Here is a 20,661-nt window from a genome sequence, read left to right as displayed (position 1 = left end):
CCTCTTCCAAACCTGCTCTACAAATGATGCTTCAAGATGTTCTCTTGACAGAGAAGAATAGCACCTACCTAAACCAAAGGCAATCGGGAAGAACATCCCAGTAAAATGACAACAGAAGACTAAATCAATGAACAACCCATTGCTAAAATGACAGGACCAAAGTACCACCTATGTATATTTAACTCTGAATGTAAATTGCTTAAGCTCAATCAAATGTCATAGATTAGTAGACTGGATTAAAAAACAAAACCCATCTGTTTATTGTCAGGAGAAGACACACTCCAACAAAGATCAGTGGAAACTCTATCACATGGGTTTTGTTGTTTTCTGTTGGTTTCATCTCTTCAAAACACTTTCTTCTGATTAAATCATTCAATGACTCATAGATCATGCAGTGGCATCATTTTCTTCGAGATGGTTCTTGATTTTCACTTCTTCAGCTACACGTTATACATTTAATAGCATGTTGTTTACCTTCTTGGTGCTGTTAATTTCTTTTTTCTCCCGGAAGTTGATTTTGTTTTGTGGCTCTTCATTTAAGGGAAGGTATAGTAGCTGTGAAATGGAGACTGTCATATCTAGTAAAATGTCATTTAACTTCATGGCATTGTAAATTTCTATTTTTCTTTCTATTGTTGATTTTGTATCATGACTTTTCATTTAAGGGAATGTACAGTAGTTATGTAACGGAGACTAACAACCAGATGTGAGGACGCAGTGTGGTCGGCATCTCTGTTTCCAGACAAAGATGGACTCACAGTGAAACTGTTTATATTATATTTTGACAATAGGATTCTGGACTCTGCCATTGTCCATGCCCACAATGATGAACATATGACTGAGTATGAAGAACTATATGTTAGTAATGATATAAAGGAACTGAGGGGGGGAGGGACTTGGGGAGGGGATAAGGGAATATGGAATTGTATTGTAAAATGATAGCAATAATAATAAAATGTGAAAAATTTTTAAAAATTTAAGAAAAGAATGAAAAAAAAGAAAAAAGTTAACACTTAATAAAATTTTCAGTGATCCTCTGAAAGGGCACAGGAACACACAGGTGCGCGCGCGCACACACACACACACTCACCCTCAACCTTCTCCAACCTCACCCGCTAATGCAAAGAAATGGGTAGAAGCGCTCAAGTTCCTCAATCAGAAAGTCACATCTCACTCAGTGGCTGCCCAATGAAGTGGCCAGAAAACCCCAACAGCAATGATAATGACACAGAAACAGGCAAACACCCCGCTCTGCTTGCCAGTCAGGCAGGCTGCGCCAGCTCAGGTCTCACCCAAAACAAATGCAATTCCAAAAATAACAGCAAAAATGTATAACTACTGTTCCTATTTGTGCCCGCCTCTTCCTCAAAAATGCATTCTCCCAAGACCCCCAAGGGCCTTTGAAGACGCCCATCGGGCTCATGTGGCGATGCTTACAAGGAGCAGGTGTGAGGGATCCAGGTCGGAGAGCGCCTCTTTCACCCCTATGACCGTATCATTAGCCAATCCTATCCATACTTCTCTCAAAACATGTCACTTTTCCTCTTTCAACACCACAGTCGCTTCCCTCACTAAGGCCACTGTCCCTCACTAAGGGCACTCCTTCCTCTGTCTAGCCTGCCTGCTGGCCTCAGGACAATCTCTCCAGGACATGGTCGTGGTGATGGTGGTTTGTTTTATTTTGCACTCACCTATCCAAAAGCTTATAAGCTTTCCCACCTTTTCTTCCCCCAAGAAGCGGCTAGGGCAGAATCTGGCACGACTCTGACTTTCTCAATAACATCCCTGGCCCCACATCAAACAGTGATTACCTAGGACTGGCATTCAAAGCATTAAACAATCAGTCAAGTTCAGTGTTGTGGTTGTGCTAGCTTCCCACAGATCCACGTTTGAAAGTAGAGCCCTTCTCTCCGATTGGGCCCGGGGTAACTGACCTCCCTGTACCTGGCGGCTTTATTTGAAAGGAGACGAGAATAGCTCACAAGGCTGAGGTTGCATAAGAGAAAAGGCATGGAGTTCAGCACAGTGCCTGGTCCATTCTGAAGTGCCCTATAAATGCTGGCGACTGTTAGAATAGCTGCCTTCTATTTTTGTAGTTTAACTTTTCCTGCAATCGACTTGGCTATTATAGGCCATCCTGCATACGGTGTCTTTTCAACCTGTAAGGCTTACATCATGCTACTTCCACCCCCTGATGTACAGAACATCATCAAATCATTTGCATTTTTCCAAAACCCAGACTCTTTTTCTTCAGTGAACAAGTAATTATGAATATGGTGCTGTGTTGAGGATTGGGGATTCCAGAGTAAGCAAACTGCAGGTGTGATGAAGGGCCTATGATGTGCACAGTGAGCACAGAAGAGGGGCTTCACGTGGTCTGGGAGGCCACGCAGGAGTTCCCTGAGCAAGCGGTCTCTAAGCTGAGCTCTCCCTGCCAGGTAGGAATGTATACCAAGAAGAACACAAAAATGACAAGGTTCTAAAATTTGTGAGGAAGTGGTAAGATTTTCTCTAAGGAGGCCACAAAAGTTTGGAATGTGTCTACTGTAATTTCTTGAGCAACCACTTTAAACACACACACATATACCTAAAATCCCAATAGCTAAGGTAAAACTGCTTTCTAAAAATAGTGGTTAAAACAAAAAAATAAAGGAAGGTGATGCAGCAAAAACATATAGGAAAACGGCAGATTCAAATCCTACCACTTCAGTAATTCCATACAATGCTACTAGAACACCCGGAGACGGAGATCACAGTTAAAGAAAGTGATTGTCGGGATGGCTGAAGAAGAGTCCGGCTACACACTAGGCTTAAACACAAAGAAATATTGTAAATATAAAGACAGATGAATTGACAGGAGAGGGACTCACACACCAGGCAAACAATGAACATAAGAAGGCTAGAGTGGCTACACCGATACCACATAATGTTGGCTCCAAGACAAAGAGCGCTATCAGAACTAAAGAGGGCATGTCACCATGATAAAAGGATCAATTCATCAAAAAGGCACAACAATCACCAGTGTGCCTGCCTAACGAGACAAGACAGAGGGCAAGCACGTACAAAAGTGGAAGAACACGCTTACAGAGCAGAAGAGAAAGAAGCTGAGGGGCAGGAGCGAGCACGCCGGCGCCTGCCGATCAGCGGAAGGACTTCCGCGTGCCAACCAAGGATTTTAAGCAAGGCAGTAGATAGCCCAGTCTGAGCGTGTCTGCAGTGTGGACCACTGCTCACGGTGGGTTCAGACACCCTGGCAGGCTGGGAGGAGAGGGGGCTGGGACCACCTCACAGGCTCTCATCAAAACTGGAACAGCAAAAGATGGTAGTTCAGATGATGGCAGAAGGTGCAGAGGGAAGTTGGAATATTGGGGGATTTTACAGGAAAGGAACTCAACAGGATTCAAGGAGACTCATAGCAAGGAATGACAAACGTAAGGTCATCGAAGACCCCCCTTGGTCACAACTGTCCAAGTGGGGTATTGCTATACTAGGGCAGGGAGTGTAGAAGGGGGGGGACAAAGAAGCAGGCCACAAATTTCGGCAGAAATAAGTTTGCAGCATCAAAGAATACAGTGACTCGTAGGCAGTGAGGGACAGAAGTCTGGAGTGCGGAAAAGTTGGACTGGAGTGGTCAAATGAGCAAACAGTGCTGACGCCTGGGGCCGGCGGAGGTCACCTCGGAAGCGGCTGAATGGAGAAGGGATCAGCCAAAGATGACATCTCAGCAGGAACAGACAGAAGAGACGAGGATGACCAGAGCACGTCAGCCTACTGGAAAGCGCTTCACAATGGACCACACACACACACTCCAGGATCCAGGGCTCCCAGGAGCATGGCCTGAGGGAGAGGGGCCCTCATGGCCAGCGAAGGGCAGAAGCCGGACTGGCACAGACAGAGGAGAAAGTAGAGCGTGAGAAAGTAAGCAAGCACACAGGCTGCTTCTGAATCCGTTTGGAGGAGGAGAGACATGTAAGACACATTCCCGAAAATAAGTGTCTAGGGTATGTTCTAATGGTACCAGGAAGAAGCTAGGGATGGAAACGGTTGACATTAAGTAGAAAAGTAAGATGGCTGGTAACCAGAAATCCCCCGTAAAGTGAGGAGGAACATCTCCTTGCGGAGGACCCAGAAGCAATGTCCAGACCAGGCTGGGCCAAGACAGGTGGAGGAGGAGCTGCAGAGAGCCCTGGAGACTAGCTGTTATGAGTGGAGATGAGCCCCTCCCTGCAAAAAAAAAAAAAAAAAATCAGGGCAGGTGCCATGATGCAATGGGCTAGGCTACTACTTGGCATGCTACATCCCAAATCGGGGTGCTGGTTGCAGTCCTAACCACTGGGCTTCCAATCAAGCTCCGTGCCAGCCACGGCATTAATACCACAGCCTGGCATTTAAACGTTCATGTTCATCCTAGATAGTGATCGGGACTTAGGCAAGAGGGCTTCCGCTCCACGGGGTGAGACACTGACGCCGAGTTAACAGAAATAAAATGGATGGCGAGGTGGCCAGGTAGGAATCAGGCCTCAAAGACAGGGCTACTTCAAAGAGCTTGTAGAAAATGGCATTTTCAAAAGTGGATCTTAATGCAAAGAGCTCTCCAAAAGATGTACAGAAAAACGCACCTGAAAAGACTACCTATGGATTCCAAAGAATGGTGCACAAAGCCGACTCATCTTTAGTTCCATGCTCCATAAATTTCTTCTGACACCCTTATGGGTTCAATTATATTCTCCAAGGCTGTGAGAACTTTGCGCAATGCACGGCGTGGTTCCGACACACCCACACACTACCCTGGCCCGCTTCTTCTTGGGCCAAACAGTGCTAACCCCTTCCCCCATGCCTCTCACAAAGAATGAGTGGAAACCCACGTGACACAATGAGCGTGGTAACCAGCACATACTAGCATCATCCTCATCGTTAGAGTTGCCATCTTTGGGAAGACTGGCACGTAGGGACTTGCGCGGTGCCCACAAACGATTGGACAGCCATAACGGCTCACTGAACTGGACGGGAATGTCCACCATGGACAAAGTGGAGAACACACAAGGCACTCAGAAATGCTGATTTCCCGTGAAACCCTCCCTCGTCCTAGCCAGAAGCGGTCTAGGGAGGCAGGCGTTTTCTCCTCTCCCAGTGTCAGAGCCTCGGATTTCAATTATGGCTAAATGTACTTAGCATTTGCTCTGCTCTGATCTAAATAATTGTATCCTATTAATTCATATTCAAGTCTCATTCAAATGCTTGTCACCCTACAACATCAAACACCTGGATATGGCTCTCAGAAAAATTCCAGAAAAACTGCAGGAGGAAAATACTTGAACTTTTAGATTTGCATATGCATAAGGAAGCAGAAAGGACTTAAGGTATTCTTCAGCTAATCTTGCCCCTGGTAATATTTAAGGTAACCCCAAATGGTAGTTTTCCCCTTGGGTGCTTCATTGCAAAGGCATGCCTACAAAATCTTTTTTTTTTTTTCTTTTCTTTTTTCTAAAACGAACGGGGCGGGGGTGTGGAGGGTAGAGAGCAAGAGAATGAGAGAGAGTCAGTCAGGCACAGACTGATTGATCCCCACTCACTGATTCATGCTCCAAATAGCCACAGTGGCCGAGCCTGGGCGAGACGTAAAGGCAGAAATTCAGTGCAGGTCTCCTACGGGGTGCAGAGACCCCAGCACCTGAGCCAACACCTGCTTCAGGGGTGGAGTCAGGGATACAAACCAGGCACTTCGATACGGGATACATGTACCTCAACTGGCATCTTAACCATGACGCCCAATATCTACACCCCCACTTTCTAAGATTCACTTATTTTTTAATTGGAAAGTCAGATACACAGAGATCTTCCGTCTTGAGTTCACTCCCCAAATGGCTGCAACGGCAAGAGCTGAGCCAATCCAAAGCCAGGAGCCAGAAGGTTCTTCTAGGTACACATGTGGGTCCAGGGTCCCAAGGTGTTGGGCCGTGCTCGACTGTTTTCTCAGGCCCCAAGCAGGGAGCTGGATGGGAAGCGGGGCCGCCTGGATACGAACCAGCATCCATATTGGGATCCCGGTGCGTGCAAGGTGAGGACTTAGGCCGCTAGGCTACCACACCAGGCCCAATATCTACACCCTTTACAACTGGTGCTGCAGACTGAATGTAAAACCTCCTTTTAAAAATAAAAAAAGGTATTTCTCACTTACTACGTAATAGACTAGTGTGCAGGGTAATGTGAGAGCAGAAAAAACCAACACAGGTTGGCATGTCTGTCCTCACGAGTGACCTGTCCAGTTAGCTGATCACACTGACCCCGCACGTGGCACCTTTCCGTCTCCTCTAGCTCGCCACAGCTACAGCCCTGACCCCCTGCTCAGCGCACAGCCACAGGAAGCCAAGCGATGTGACACAAATGTGCTGCAGAATAGGTATGAAATGGGGAAAGGAAAAGTCGGGTATGAGCACCCTGAATCTCTCCTCCCGCTTGGGAAATGGGGAAGAGACGCTGGGAAATGTCTCCTTTTTTCACTATTGGTAGCAGCCACTTGTTGAAGGCCAGTTACTGCAAACCAGAGGCAAAACCTATCACTGGGAGTCCAGGGAGCCAACGAGCCCCCGAACTCCCAGCCTGAGCAGGCAACCTCAGCTAGCGCCTCCTGGCCGCCACTGTTTCTTCAACCAGGCTTAGTGACCACCCAGAGAGCCCCCAAGAAAGCCAGAGACAGGTTATTGCAGAGCGGATGACGCCAGGGGACAGGCCAAATGCACCGAAGCTACGTCAGCCATTTCAGAAATGAGACCTTCATGTAAACTTCATGTAAACCATTAGGGCCACTTAGAAGTCACAGAGCAGGGAGCATCTGGATTCAGGAATCGAGCCTGAACACGCACGCCTGTCATCTCACTCCACACTGAGCACAGAAGAGCGGCCCTCGATCGGCTGAGCTGCAGAGTGCCCCCAAGAACCCCGTGCGTTTGCCACCCTTCACTCCTCTTTCATTTCCTCTGGGCAGGTTGTCACCAGCCGCCAATTGCACTTCAGTCCTATTTAAAGCCCTGATCAGTCGGGCTCTTTTTACTTCACGCTTTGGTTACTAAAGCTGCCTTGAAAATAACCACTCTCTCCCCCACTGGATGTGTGAGGCATGAGCTAGTGGGATAAATCCGACAACAGAATCTCAAGCCCCCACTGCCACACCCCAATGTGCCAGGACTCCGGCAAACATGCCACCAAGTCGGCCAGCGGTCACCGCCCTGCCCTCCAGAAGCGCATCTTCCAAGGGGGGGGCAGCCTGTCACCACCACTCACCCAGACCCCACAGCATCCTGTGAAGCCCCCACGTCTTCCAGGACCATTTCTGAAGTCAGCCGGCACATTTCATCTCCCTGGAGACACTCATAGACCAGGCTTACAAGTCAGCTCCATTATCAGGCCGCTCAGGCACCCCGGGCAAGTTCAGAACCTTCGTGCGCCCCACAGTTAAGAGGTCCTGACGGCGCCTGGCTCAGAGATCGCGGGAGGATGGCATAAAACTAAGAACAAATGAAACCAAACGCTGAACAAACCACAGCGGTTGTAAAGCAGCACTCTAGTCACTGAAATGAACGCATACCTCACCTTCAATTTTAATACAGAATTCACCAGTCATTTTATCCACGGGCCAGCCAGCCAGAAGGCAGCCGGTCGGCGTGGCCCCACACCACCACTCGCCCTGCACACGCAGCGCACCAACCCCGAGCGTTCAGCAACTTCCCCAAGGATTGGACACTGCCACCACGCTCAAGTAGCATTTTATTTTTCAAGGAAGAGGTTAAAAGAAAGCACTTTTCCAGTCATTTTGAGAAGCACCAGGCTAGAGGGGACCGAGGACATGATTCTATGTCTTTGCTATTCCCACCCTTTCCCCTCCACCGCCTCCCCCTCCCGACACACACAGCACCTAGCACAGCACCTAGCACAAAGTACTAGGCAAATGAACATAAAACTTCATTTAGCACCAGAAATTAAGCAACTCTGGGGCCTGGTGCAGTAGCCTAGTGGCAAGGGGCCTCAGCTTGAACACAACAGGATCCCATATGGGCGCCAGCTCTAATCCCAGAAGCTCTGATTCCCATCCAGCTCCCTGTTTGTGGCCTGGGAAAGCAATAGAGGACAGCCCAGGACCTTGGGACTTACATCCATGTGGGGAACCTGGAAAAAGTTTCTGGCTCCTGGCTTCAGATTGGCTCAGTTCCGGCCGTGGCAGCCACTTGGGGAGTGAATCAACGGACAGAAGATCTTCCTCTCTATATATTTGCCTTTCCAATAAAAATAAATAAATCTCTGACAATCACAACCACCCTGACTCCACAGGTGTTTTGCATACTGCCCATGAACACAGCACTGTGTGGTGCTTTGCTTGAAAAGTCATCTTAAACCCGAGCGGAGTCAATACGAACCCTCCCTACGGAGCTCTGGCGCGGTAGTTCCGCAGCCTTGGCCCTGTACACATCTGACGGTTCCGACCCATCCTTCAAGTAACCTGGCGCCTCAACGAAAGCATCGCAAGCCGCTCCAGGCAGCTCACGCTTCACATGGTCTTAATCTCAACGACCTCCGGAGATTCATCTGAATGGAACGGCTGGGGAAGGACAGCGGCAGACTCCACGGAACTCTGAGGGCGAGGAGGGCGGGCAAGGCTGAGCTGGGATGCTCTCCGTGTTCCCTGGGAGAGCAGGGAGCTGGATGGGAAGCAGGGCCGCTGGGATTAGAACTGGCACCCAAATGCGATCCCGGCCTGTGCTTGGTGACGACTTTAGCTGAGCTACCGCACCAGACCCCTCCAAAGTTTTTGAAACCTGACTACTTGCCTGCGAGAAGCCCTATTTCCTTCATGGTCTTCAACCAGAACAACATGTCTCAACAGGCTCCATGCTGGGCTAGCTATGGAAACCCAGAAACCGACGAGATGTGCCAATATCTAAGTTTATAAAGGGGCCCCCATGAGTAAAAGTTTAAGAGACACTGGCCTAGGCTTAGAATGTCAGTATATTCCTGTACATCACTCTCGCCTCACACACACACCTTGCTATGCCAATTATCTTTCTCCCAAGTCCTCCCCACATCCTCTTTGTTCCCAGACTTACCGAACCTGGAGGCCGCAAAAATAGTCGCCGTGCCAAACACCCCCATCAGCCTCGAGAACCTGTGAGTGGAACCTGACCCAGAGAAAGGACCCCCCGCAGGTGTAATTAAGTTGAGGAGGAGGACTACCTCAATTACTCAGCTGCGTCCAAAATTCACTAACAAGTATGCTTAGGGAAAGTGCTCCGGGCGGAGCAAGACGGCAGTGAAGGTGGAGGTGAGAGCAGAGCCCTGTGGCCCGGGAGACAGAGAACACTTGGAGCTGGAAGAGCTCCAAGACGCAAGGGCCCCTCTCCCCCAGCGCCTGCAGAGAGGGCGACCCTGCCGACACCCCGATGGCAAACCACCCGTCTCCAAACAGCGCGAGCCACCTCGTTGGTGCTCATTTCTCAAGGCAGACATAAGAAGCACCACCCCTCCAGTCCCAAATGTCAGTGGCTACTTAGTCACTCAACAGGACCCACTCACTGAGCCGCTGTCCCCTCAGGCTTTCATTGCTCGACTCTCGAATAGCACCTCATCGCCTTCATCGTCATTTCCCAACACTTTAACGCGGCACACCAAGACCCCATGGCCTTACGTGGCCTTCCTTTTCCACCCCCTCCCAGGCTGCACCCCACAGATTTCTGGCCTGTGATTCTTGCACATGCTACTCTCTCTCTTCGCAGAATTCATTTCAAGCCATCAGGCCCATCCTCTCCTACAGATTCAGAAATCTCTAAGAGTGGACACTAGGCACAAAGGCTCAGACGCCCGCACCCCTGCCCGTCAGGGTCCCCGCCTTGCAGCTCCAGCTCCGCTTCTAATCCAGCTCCCTGCTAATGCGCAGCACGGGAGGCAGCAGCTTGTGAATTCTTAGCCGGTCTTAAAGTTGTTCCACATGAGACCAGACACCTAACAGGTGTCCTAAGTTCAGATCCTGGGGAAGCCACAGATGGCAAAGCCCCTTGCAAAGGGGCTTTGGATAACAGGGGTTGGCTTGCTCAGGCACGCATGTGTTCAGCAACATTTCTACCAAAACATGGAAATAGAACCACAAAGCTAGAACTCTTCTCCTGGCTACAGTGTTGCCGAGAGAAGAAGAGTCCATGGGTAGAGAATGGCAAATGCTACCCTCCAGAACTAAGCAGCAAGTACACTGCCACCTGCTCACAGCTCTCAATAGGGCTGGTACGATGGCTCATCTGGCTAAACCTCCACCTCCAAGCACAGGCATCCCTTACCAGCACCAGATTGTGACCCGAGTGCTCCACTTCCCATCCAGCTCCCTGCTTGTAGCCTAGGAAAGCAATGGAGGACGGCCCAAAGCCTTGGGACCCTGCACCTGCACGAGAGACACCATAAGAAACCCCTGGCTCCTGGCTTTGGATCTGTACCACTGTGGCCATTTGGTGAGTGAATTAGTGGATGGAAAATCTTTCTGCCTCTCCTCTCTATAAACCCACCTTTCCAAGAAAATATTTTTTCTTTTTAAAAAGTGACCAATAAATTAGGGAATATCTTGATTGAGATCAAACAAGAAGATAAGTCTACAGTAGGCCTGGTCCCCAGCACACACAGCCCACAAGTGGCAATGACAGCCAACCCCAGAGGCCAGAGACAAGCTTCCCATCAACACAAGGACATGAATATCAGCTTCCGGAGAATTCCTCCCTCTGCCCAAGAAAACCAAGCATTGGCAAGCTTTGATAGGATCAAATCAAGCATTATGCAGTCCAAGGCTCTCAGAGGCACAGGGTGCCCTAAAATGCAGGATGTTTCTCATTGCCATGGCAACGTGAAGCTGTTTACAGAAGGGAGGCCAAGTAAAGTTTCAGGAACAAATCAGGGCACACAAGTGTTCGCCCTAGTGCTGCTCTGACAAATCACTTTAACCTGTCCAGCACCCAATCTCCTTTCGAGGTGATTGGACCGACCTGTCTCCATTCCCTTCCAGGTCTCAGTGAGCCTGGCTCTCTGAAGACCCCAGGAATCTCCTTCCCCAAACAAAACACAACGGGTTTCTCCCTGCCTTCTCACTAAAACCTTTCCTTTCTGCTGGAAACAGAAACAAATACAAGTGCCCATTGGTTCAGGTCTCCTTTAGTTTCTAGCACAAGCGCTTCTGGTCTCTCTTCACACACATCTCAAGATCAAAGAGGGAGATGTGGCAGAGCAAGCTAAGCCTTCACCTGCTGCAGAACTGCAAAGGGACACTGGTTCAAGTCCCAGCTGCTCCACTTCCAGTGCAGCTCCCTGCCAACGCACCTGGAGAAGCAGTAGAGGTGGCTCAAGTGTTTGGGGCCCTTCACCTCCATGGGAGACCCAGAAGAAGTTCCTGGCTCCTGGCATGCACTTAGCCCAGCAGCGGCCATTCTGGCCGTTTATGTAGCAAACCAGCACGTTAAAGACCCGTCTCTCCCTCTACTCATGTCTGTGTTAGGTAAATAAGTAAGATACATCTTTAAATGACGGAGTAATACATACTGTCTGAAAAAAATCACAGGGCTCCTGCTGTGAGTTTTTGAAGGTGCGAAAACATAAATGGTATCATGACATACTAGAATGCATCTGGCCACCACAATGTGACATCTGGTCCAAGAGTGGCTTGAATCATGGGCTTTCTACTATTTGCCTAGCAAGAGGCCCAGACTGAGGCGATCCCAAAGTTGAGCAGTTTAATCATTTTATTTTTCAAGCCACTCAAATCAACTCATTTTATGTTGGCTCTTCATGCCTGAACTTATTGCCTCATAGTCACAAGATGGGTGTCCCCCCCCCACCTTCACAACCTCTTATTACCTTCCCAAAGACAGGACACTGAGCAGCCCACAGGTGCCTGAGGATAGCTTCTTCCTCAGGCTCTTTGCTTTCATCAAAGCCCTGCAGCAGATTGCTATCAGACCTCTCTGGCCAGAACCGAGTTGAGTTGAACGGTTACTTCAAGTTGCACAGAAGACCAGGAAATGGAAGGTCCAGCTTGTAAAAAAAAAAACGTTAACTTTTTGGTAGAAGGCAGCTCACAGGAAAGCTGAATAAGAAAGATGACAACGTGACCAAAGAATGTATAAAAATCTACCATAAAAATTGGGGCCCTTCCCCGGCGCGGTGGCGCAAGTGGTTGAGTCCTCGCCTTGCAACCCCGGGATCCCATATGGGCGCCGGTTCTAATCCCGGCAGCCCCGCTTCCCTTCCAGCTCCCTGCTTGTGGCCTGGGAAAGCAGTGGAGGACGGCCCAAAGCTTTGGGACCCTGCACCCGTGCGGGAGACCCGGAAGAGGCTCCTGGCTTCGGATCGGCATAGTATCGGCCCGTTGCGCTCACTTGGGGAGTGAATCATCGGACGGAAGATCTTCCTCTCTCTCTCCTCTCTCTGTATATCCGCCTTTCCAATGAAAAAATAATAAAAATAAATCTTTAAAAAAAAAAAAAAAAAAAATTGGGGCCCTTCACACGGTGGCCTAGTGGCTAAAGTCTTTGCCTTACATGCGCCAGGATCCCATATGGGCGCCGGTTCTAATCCCGGCAGCCCTGTTTCCCATCCGGCTCCCTGCTTGTGGCCTGGGAAAGCAGTGGAGGATGGCCCAAAGCCTTGGGACCCTGCACCTGTGTGGGAGACCCGGAGGAAGTTCCTGGCTTTGGATCAGCATAGCATCGGCCATTGCAGTCACTTGGGGAGTGAATCATCGGACAGATCTTCCTCTCCATCTCTCCTCCTCTTTGTATATCTGACTTTCCAATAAATGTAAATAAATCTTAAAAAGGAAAAACTACAGTTGGTATGCTAGAGAGTATGAACAATCAAGCTTCCATGGCAAAGCCGACATCCTATTTTTTTTTTTTTTCATTTACCAATTTCCATGGTAAGAATGCTCCCGCTATATTGAACTTCAAGCCAAACAACCAGGTCACAAAATTCATGAGATTGGAAGTCAGCTGACCCAAGCCACCTTGCATGACTCATTGCACCTCACACATGATGAAATCCGAAGCTCACAGTGCTCTGTATGTTTAAAACACCCCATATGACCAAGTATTACACTCCTGACTTTTGGGTGATAAAAATGACTAACTTGTCCCAAATCACACACAAGGGACAGAACTAGAATACCCACACAGCAGTACTAACCCCAACCCTACCTTACAAAGCACCTAGGCCAGTTCCCTCTGCATTACTTAGAGGGCCTTTTCATTCATTACTGAACTAATAAAGATCCATTTGTATAAACTCAGTTGAAGTTACCTAATAATTACTTTTTGGGTCTTTCCCTTCAGTGTTGTTACAGCTTAGAATGTAGATCAGTAAAAAAAAAAAAAAAAAAGATCTCTCAACCCATCCCCAGAGATAATATTTGCATGTGGCTGATAATCTTCCCAGATTATCTAAACAAGTCTTTAAAGTAAAAATCATGCTACTTTATAACTTCATGACTTTAAAAAAAAGAATGATTTACTTATTTGAAAGGCAGAGTTACAGAAAGAGGAGAGAGAGATCTTTCCTCCCCTGGTTCACTCCCCAAATAGCAACAATGCCAAGGGCAAGTCACAGCTTCCCACGTGGGTGCAGGGGCCCAAGCACTTGGGTCATCTCCTGCTGCTTTTCCAGGTACATTAGCAGGGAGCTGGGTCAGAAGTGTAGCAGCCAGGACATGAACAAGTGCCCAGACGGGATTCTGTCAATGCATGCAGAAGTTTAACCCAACTGTGCCACAATTCCATCCTCAACTTTTATTAATATACAAGCTTCCTGATGCAGGGAAGACAGATGGGTATCAGGAAGTCCCTTGTCACCATCACCCAGCCCCAGAAACCACGTAAAGACGATTACAAAGTCCAAGTGTGTCCGCATTCCCTTCTCAGGGAGCAGCGTGCAGGAGGCAGGCACCTCCAACTGCATTCCCCTTGGGTCACTGCCTTCCTGGCACACCCTGGCATGGCTCTTCTCCAGGCTGGGCGCAGAGCCCACACCTGTGGACACCTCTCTTTGTGTTCCTCCTCCTGGGGGCCCCTCCACCTCCCAGAATCCCTGCTTTACCTATCCGGGAAGCCTCATGACTAGAATGCAGAACACAGTGGAAGAAGAGCTTCATTATTTAGCACCAAAAGGTACTAACGATTCCCATGGTGTGTGTGTGTCTCGAAAAGATTCAAATACCAAAAGCAACGGAACAGCAGGTAGGAACAATGCGAAAGCCCAGCTTGCAACAGTCTCTGCAGATAAGGACATAAACCAAAGCGATGGCTTTAAGCTCAGGAATTCACTTGATAAGCATGCTCAGAATTGCAAATTCTTGAGCTTCTTTCCCAGAAACTTTACTCACTGCATCTGAGAAAAATAGTGCGGGTGGGGTACTGCAGCTTGCTCACAGGCATCTTTGAGGATTCTGCTGTAGGTGCCAGCAGACTCTGAAAAAAATGGCAGCCAGTTGCATTCTTCTTGCCCAGTGACAGAGCTGGTTTAGCCACACCTCTGTAGCTGGAAGCAGAGCCTCGGACAGATTTCCCCACGCACCAAGTCCGTCCTAAACGTCACTTGACTTACAAGTTGCACATATAGGTGTCCGGCGCCTCCCTGACCACCGAGCTGCAGAGGGGTTTACACAACAGCCCAGCAGCCCAGGTTTCTGAAATCAAATGCCTCCCTAGCCTTCTCGGTCTGTCCTCCAGGCCACTGGTCAGTCTGTCCTCTCCTGCCAGGCAACTTATCAATAGCCTCCCTTTATAAAGAAACAAGTTTCACCTCTCCCACTCTAGCTCCCCAGCTGTCTCCAAGACAAGCATGTAGGTGTTTTCAGAGTTTTAAGCGCTCACAAGAAAACTAACAAGTGTGACCAAAATAAAAGCATCAGGACACTTAAATCTTACAAATGCAAGTGCTTGCTAGGAGTCATTTTCTCCATTTTTTCCCCTCAACTAGTTTGTGAACACCTGTTCTCAAGCCAGGCACTCGGCACTGCCCGGCTGGGAGGACCACGGACAAGCCCCTGCTCGCATGCAGCTTACGCTCCAGGGTAGAACACAGAGCACCCACCGAGAGGACAAGTTCTCCTTGGCTTGCACCGCACACAGGGAGTTGCTCTACAGGACACAGCACAAGGGTGACGAACTGGCAGGGAAGCCAGATAGACTGCTAAGAGCCAGAGAGACAATGGGGAACGTGGCTGCAACACAGAGCCAGGGTCAGGGACCAAGACACCCAGGAGCTGAGCCTGACGGAACAAAAGAGGGGCAGTCAGCAGCCCCAAGGCACAGCAGGGAGCAGACAGAGCGAGATGGACTAAGATGACTGCAGATCCAGGTCTCCAAGGACAAGGTGTTGTGGATGTTGTTCCAAGCACAAAGGGAGGCCCTGAGAGCCTTTCACAAAGGGTCAGCTAGTAGCCGTTGACCGGTAGCGGGGCCACCTGCATGCCAAGCACAGTTCATCACACTTTGCATACATTAGCTTGTTTCAAGCTTCCTTGCAGCCCTGTGCAGTAAGGAACACAGATGAACCCCATCCAGCTGAAGAGGTGTCTGAGGGAGATGGGCATCCAAGCCAAGGAGCCAGAACTCAGAGCCAGGCTGTCTGGCCGTACACAGAGGTTGTGGAAGTGCACAGAGGCCAGGTTAGCCAGGCCTTACAAGCCATGGAAAAGGATCTGGGTTCTCTCCCAAGTGTCATGGGACTCATATATCCTCACTGTATCTGTCAGATGTGAGCTATAACAAGACACCACTTCTGGGAGAAGCACACAAACTCTGGCCAAGCTGGCTCTCAAGCAAACTGCAGCTCTAGCCACACGGCGATGTTTCATCCAGCCATGCCACTCCAGCAGGGTTCCCTAGCTGCTGCAGAACTGGGTATCTTCTTCTGGGCTGGGTGAGGATTCTCCACATGGGGCCATGGAGCAGCATGTGACCAACCAGGCTCTTGTACGATACGTCCCATCTGAGACCTACTGAGCTGCAGGGGCCCAGCCATCACTTAAACACCAGCCCTCTTGGTGGTCGGAACACGCATCCCAGTTATCCAGGTAAGTTTAGAAGCTGGCAAACTAACACTCTGGGATCCCCTACACACACAGGTACCACCACAGCCACCACCTTGTCCTTAGGCAAGCCCTGCAGGGCACACAGGGCCATCCTCCTGTGGGATCATGCTGGTGGCATTCTATAACCCCCAGTGGCTGGAAACCTCATTTTACCCAACCCATTCTGCCAGCCGATTTGATGCTGTGAACATATCTGGCATTCAATGGTTTGGGCCTCTTTTTCCCCAGGGTCACAGTCTTACATCTATCCTTCCATCCTTCCATCCTCCCTTTCTCCCTCTAGGGTTGAATTCACTCTCAGCCCTGCAGCCTCCAAAACAGATGCAAAGGATACTTCCAGCCTTGACCTAGACTTTCCCAACACCCCTCAGTCACAAGATTTCCCTTTTTTATTTAAAAAGATTTGATTTCTATTGGAAAGGCAGATATACAGAGGAGGAGGGACAGAGAGGAAGACCTTCTGTCGGATGGTTCACTCCCCAAGCAGCCACAATGGCTGGAGCTGAGCCAATCCGAAGCCAAGAGCCAGGAGCTCTTCTGGGTCTCCCACACAGGTGCAGGGTCCCAAGGCCTTAGGCCATGCTCGACTGCTTTCCCAGGCCACAAGCAGGGAGCTGGATGGGAAGTAGGGTTGCCAGGAATACAATCAGCGCCCATATAGGACACCAGCGCATGTAAGGCGAGGACTTTAACCACCATGCTATCGCACCAGGCCCAAGATTTCCCTTTAATTCATTCATCCATTTTCCTTCATCCATTCAACTTGGAATTTGGCCTTCATTCAGCATTCCCGGAGCTAACTGTGCAAGGTGCTAGGTGCCCCAGCAATGCTTCCAACAGAGTTTATCCCTGCCTCACACTACCATCCCAAGCCTGAAAGGCAGGAGGTAAGGCAAGGTACACACGTACACATACACACACACAACTGAGACCTAAATGAGAAAGACAGGCAGGCTCAGTAGTAAACCACAGCAGTGAATATTTGGCTGCCAAATTTATGCTAAATCCTTAGTGCTCTACACGCACTGCCATATAATCTTCCAACGGTGCTACAGGCTTGCTATCATCATCCCTGCTCTACAAGAAACAGAGGTATAGGGGAAATCAGGAGTATATCAAATAAGAGCGCCGACAGGCTGACTGACTCCAGAGCCTAGATTCCTAACTCAGGCTTCCCAGAAGAGTGCGGTGGAGTGCGGAGGGCAGTGGGTGAGTAGGCAACTGGTTGACCAGATGCTCAGCATCGGTAAGAGGCCATGAATAGAGAAGTCAGCTGGAAGCTGAGTGTATTAGTGCAACTGCGGAGCACTGGCTGGGCTGGACACACATTCGGGAATTGTGCTGGAGAACAGGGACTGAGGGAGGGATGGAGCACAAGAAGGGGGAGAGGGAGAGATCAAGGGTGACTCCCTGATTTAAAGGCCTGGGCACAGCCTGTTTGCAGAGGGCAAAGCTTCGCCTGGCAACAGATAATAAGTCCCAGGGGATGCTGCTGCACAGCAGGCTCTCAAGGACCTGTCAGTCACCAAGGGATCCAGGGGCCCTCCAGCAAGGCTTCCCAAACCAGCATGAACGCTACACCTACAATAACAAGAATAGCAGGGGGTTTCCTTCAGGGCTGTTGGCTTACAGGTTTCGTTTTTTCCCTGAAAAGCACAATTAAACTCATTTACAAATAAAAAGTCACGGCACTTACCCAGGCCTCACACAACTTGAAGAGGTTAACCTCAAACCAGAATCCAGGTCCAGGTCTGCCCAGCTTGGAAACCTACACTGCCTCCAGGAAATCAGCCATTTCCCACGGGGTGAGACGCATCTCTGATGAAATGCAACAGTGGTTTTAGATGCACAGGTGGCTCCCTTAAGCCCAGAACCTCTGAGTGCTAGTCTCCCTTCAACGCGTACCTTACAAGTGTGCTTGTGTGTACGTAACATCAAACAAATATTGTAACTAACCTTTGTGTGTATTACTGCTTAGCAAACACAGAAAGTCTCATTTGTTTGTGGTTTTGAAGAAAAAGAAAAAAATACATAAATAAAAGTGTTTTATTGGAGGTGCCCATGAGGGGGAGTGGGTCGTGGGTCGCATGCGGTACAGATGGGAGACATCTTGGTGAAGAGGGACAGGTGGATCTGCCCCCAGCTGGGGGTTCCTGGACCCAGCCCAGCAAGGGGGTAAACAGGGAGAACTGAGCGTCAGAATAGAGAGTACAGAGGCAGGTGGGCGATACAGCCTGTGGACCAACACACACGGAGTGAGCAGCGCCCCTCTGCTGAAGCAAGGTGGAAGCTAATGTAAAGGCCATTTTCAAGCAGGGGGGACAGGGTGGGAATCTGAGGGGAGAGGATACACACGTAACTGAAGCTTTGGAAACCACCGACCACGCAAGAGCAGCTGCGCACCTGTTCCACACACTCCGTCCGGGAAAGGCAGTATCGGAGGAACAGCATGCAGTATACATTACCGTCAGCGCAAGGCTAGCCATCAACACTGGTCCCACCCTGCTTATTCACACTCCCTGACTACTTCAGTTAAGCCTTCCCAAGCCTCAGGTTCGCTTTTGTTGAAAGTTATTAAAAAAAAAAAAAAAAAAAGCAGCCTCCAAGGGTTAAGTTAGGAACTTTGTTTGCATAAGTAGGGTGGGGCCTAGTGTGGGGAAAGAATCTGCAAAATCTCACCGCCGAACTCTTCCCAAGAACCTCTCCTGGGAGCCACGTGGAAACCATCTCGAGTTTAATTCGAATTTCTCCTCCTCCGGGGGCTATTTTAACCTGCCAAACCTGAGGCTCGGCTGCAGTAGCAGCCGAACAGCTGAGCCAGGGTCAGCCTTCTTCCTCTATCAAAGACATAGATACATTTATCAAAACGGAAGTCCTAAGGACCCTGGCCTCATTACAAAGCCCTTTCTGTAAGATGGAAACTTTTAATATAGGGCTTTTTTTTTTTTTTTTTTTTTTTTTAGTTCACAGGATAAGTTAGGAAATGTGGTCAGTTAGGCAAAGAGAGCATAGGATGGTTGGGTGGCAGCTGGCAAACTGCAAACACACAGCTGGGAGGCAGGTGATTAAAAAAAAATGACAAGTCCCTGGGCAAATTGTGAAGCCAGGGGAGATCATTATTATTACTGGAGAGTTGTTACATAATTACTTGTTAACTCCTAGCAAACAGGCTCACAGCTACAAAGTGCCACTGTTACCCTAGCCTCTGACGCTGCTACACCTGGTGCAAGAGTCAAGCTTTCTCCAATTGATTTCACTCAAAGACATAAGCAATCCCTTCCAAGCTTTTCCATATACACAACAGCCTCCAGCAAATTAAAATTAAGCCTATTGCCTCAAGGGACGAAAAACAGGTTTTCTTCTTCACGCTGATTTTCACGGAGAAGGTAGCGCCCGGTACATTCAGGGAGCCAAACACTTATCACCTGAATTTAAAAAAAAAAAAAACGACTTCCATTCCCACACTGGAAACTGGGAGAGAGAAAGATGCTCCCAACGCCGTTCCCGGGCTCAGCTGGCGCAAGACGCCAGTCCTCGCTGTCGGAGGTACCGCATTCCAACATTTTTCAAAAAGTTTACGAGGATTTACCGAAGCGACGGAGAAAATAATAATAATAATAATATTAAGGCACGCAGAACGTAAGAGCAGCAGACAGAGGGTTTTCGGTTAAAAAAAAAAAAAAAGCCGCCGGCGAAGCGCCCGGCAGCGCCGAGCAAGGCCCAATCACCGGGAAGCGACCCGACACCGGGAGAGCGAGCGCCCCCGCGGAGCGCCGGGTCTGACAACTGCTCGGTCGGCGTCGCCAGGGGTCCCCAACTCCCCGCGCCCCCTCCGTCCGGCCCCCGCCTCCGCTCCGGCTCCCCGACCCTTCCCCCGCAGCACCGGTGATGCCCGCTGCGCCAACTTGGCCCGGGGTCAGCGCTGCGGAGCGCGGCTGCCGTGGCCGCGGAGGCCGCCGGCGTCCTCACCTCCTTTTGCTTGGGGTCCTGCGGGTAGACGTCGGGCGGCCCGAGCCGGGGGCGCTTCAGCGGTCTCCGCTCATAGCTGAGAAGCCCGAAGGCGGCCATGATCTCTCATGTTAACCGGCGAAATGAATGGGAGTTGGAGCAGCCGCCTCTGAGCACCAGGGAGCAGCACTTTGCAGACAGACTCCTTCTCGCTCGCTCGCTCGCTCGCTGTGGCGCTGCAGGCAGGAAGAAAGCAGGCTGGATGCTGCCGTGCCCGGCACGCAGACGCGAGCCGATGGGGGCAGCCTCCCGCGAGCACCGGCTGCGCTCGGGCCCCGGGACGCACCGCTCCGGAGCCGGCGGCGGAGAGGCTGGAGGTCTGCCAGGGTCCTCCGCGGCGTCCGCCTCCCGCCCGCCCGCCCCCCTCCACCCTTATCCCCCAGGGGGAGGAGCAGCTGATGGGAACGTGTGACTTTTTTCACCAATGGACCTAAACCCACCTCAGCTGGGCTCCGAATGGGCGTGGGGGGAGGGGCAGCGACGGAGGGTGGGGGAGGGATAAAAAAAACTTTTCTTGGCGCCTAGGAGGGTTGCTCGAGTGTTCA

General features: G+C 50.0%; 1 protein-coding gene across 1 annotated transcript in view; it reads right to left on the bottom strand.

Annotated features, from left to right (window-relative positions):
- Positions 1-20,296, bottom strand: part of MED12L (mediator complex subunit 12L) — a 302,774-nt gene extending 282,478 nt beyond the window's left edge. Inside the window, exon 1 of the mRNA XM_040974792.1 lies at positions 20,078-20,296. Within this exon, the coding sequence (XP_040830726.1) occupies positions 20,078-20,176 (99 nt within the window). The 5' untranslated portion in view covers positions 20,177-20,296. The remainder of the gene's footprint in view (positions 1-20,077) is intronic.
- Between the last annotated feature and the right edge of the window lie 365 nt (positions 20,297-20,661).

Source organism: Ochotona curzoniae, unplaced genomic scaffold, assembly GCF_017591425.1.
Source record: "Ochotona curzoniae isolate NIBS_2020 unplaced genomic scaffold, NIBS_Ocur_1.0 contig_2599, whole genome shotgun sequence".
NCBI classification, from domain to species: Eukaryota; Metazoa; Chordata; class Mammalia; order Lagomorpha; family Ochotonidae; genus Ochotona; species Ochotona curzoniae.
Note: the sequence above shows the minus strand (reverse complement) of the source record. Positions and strands in the feature narration are given on the sequence as shown.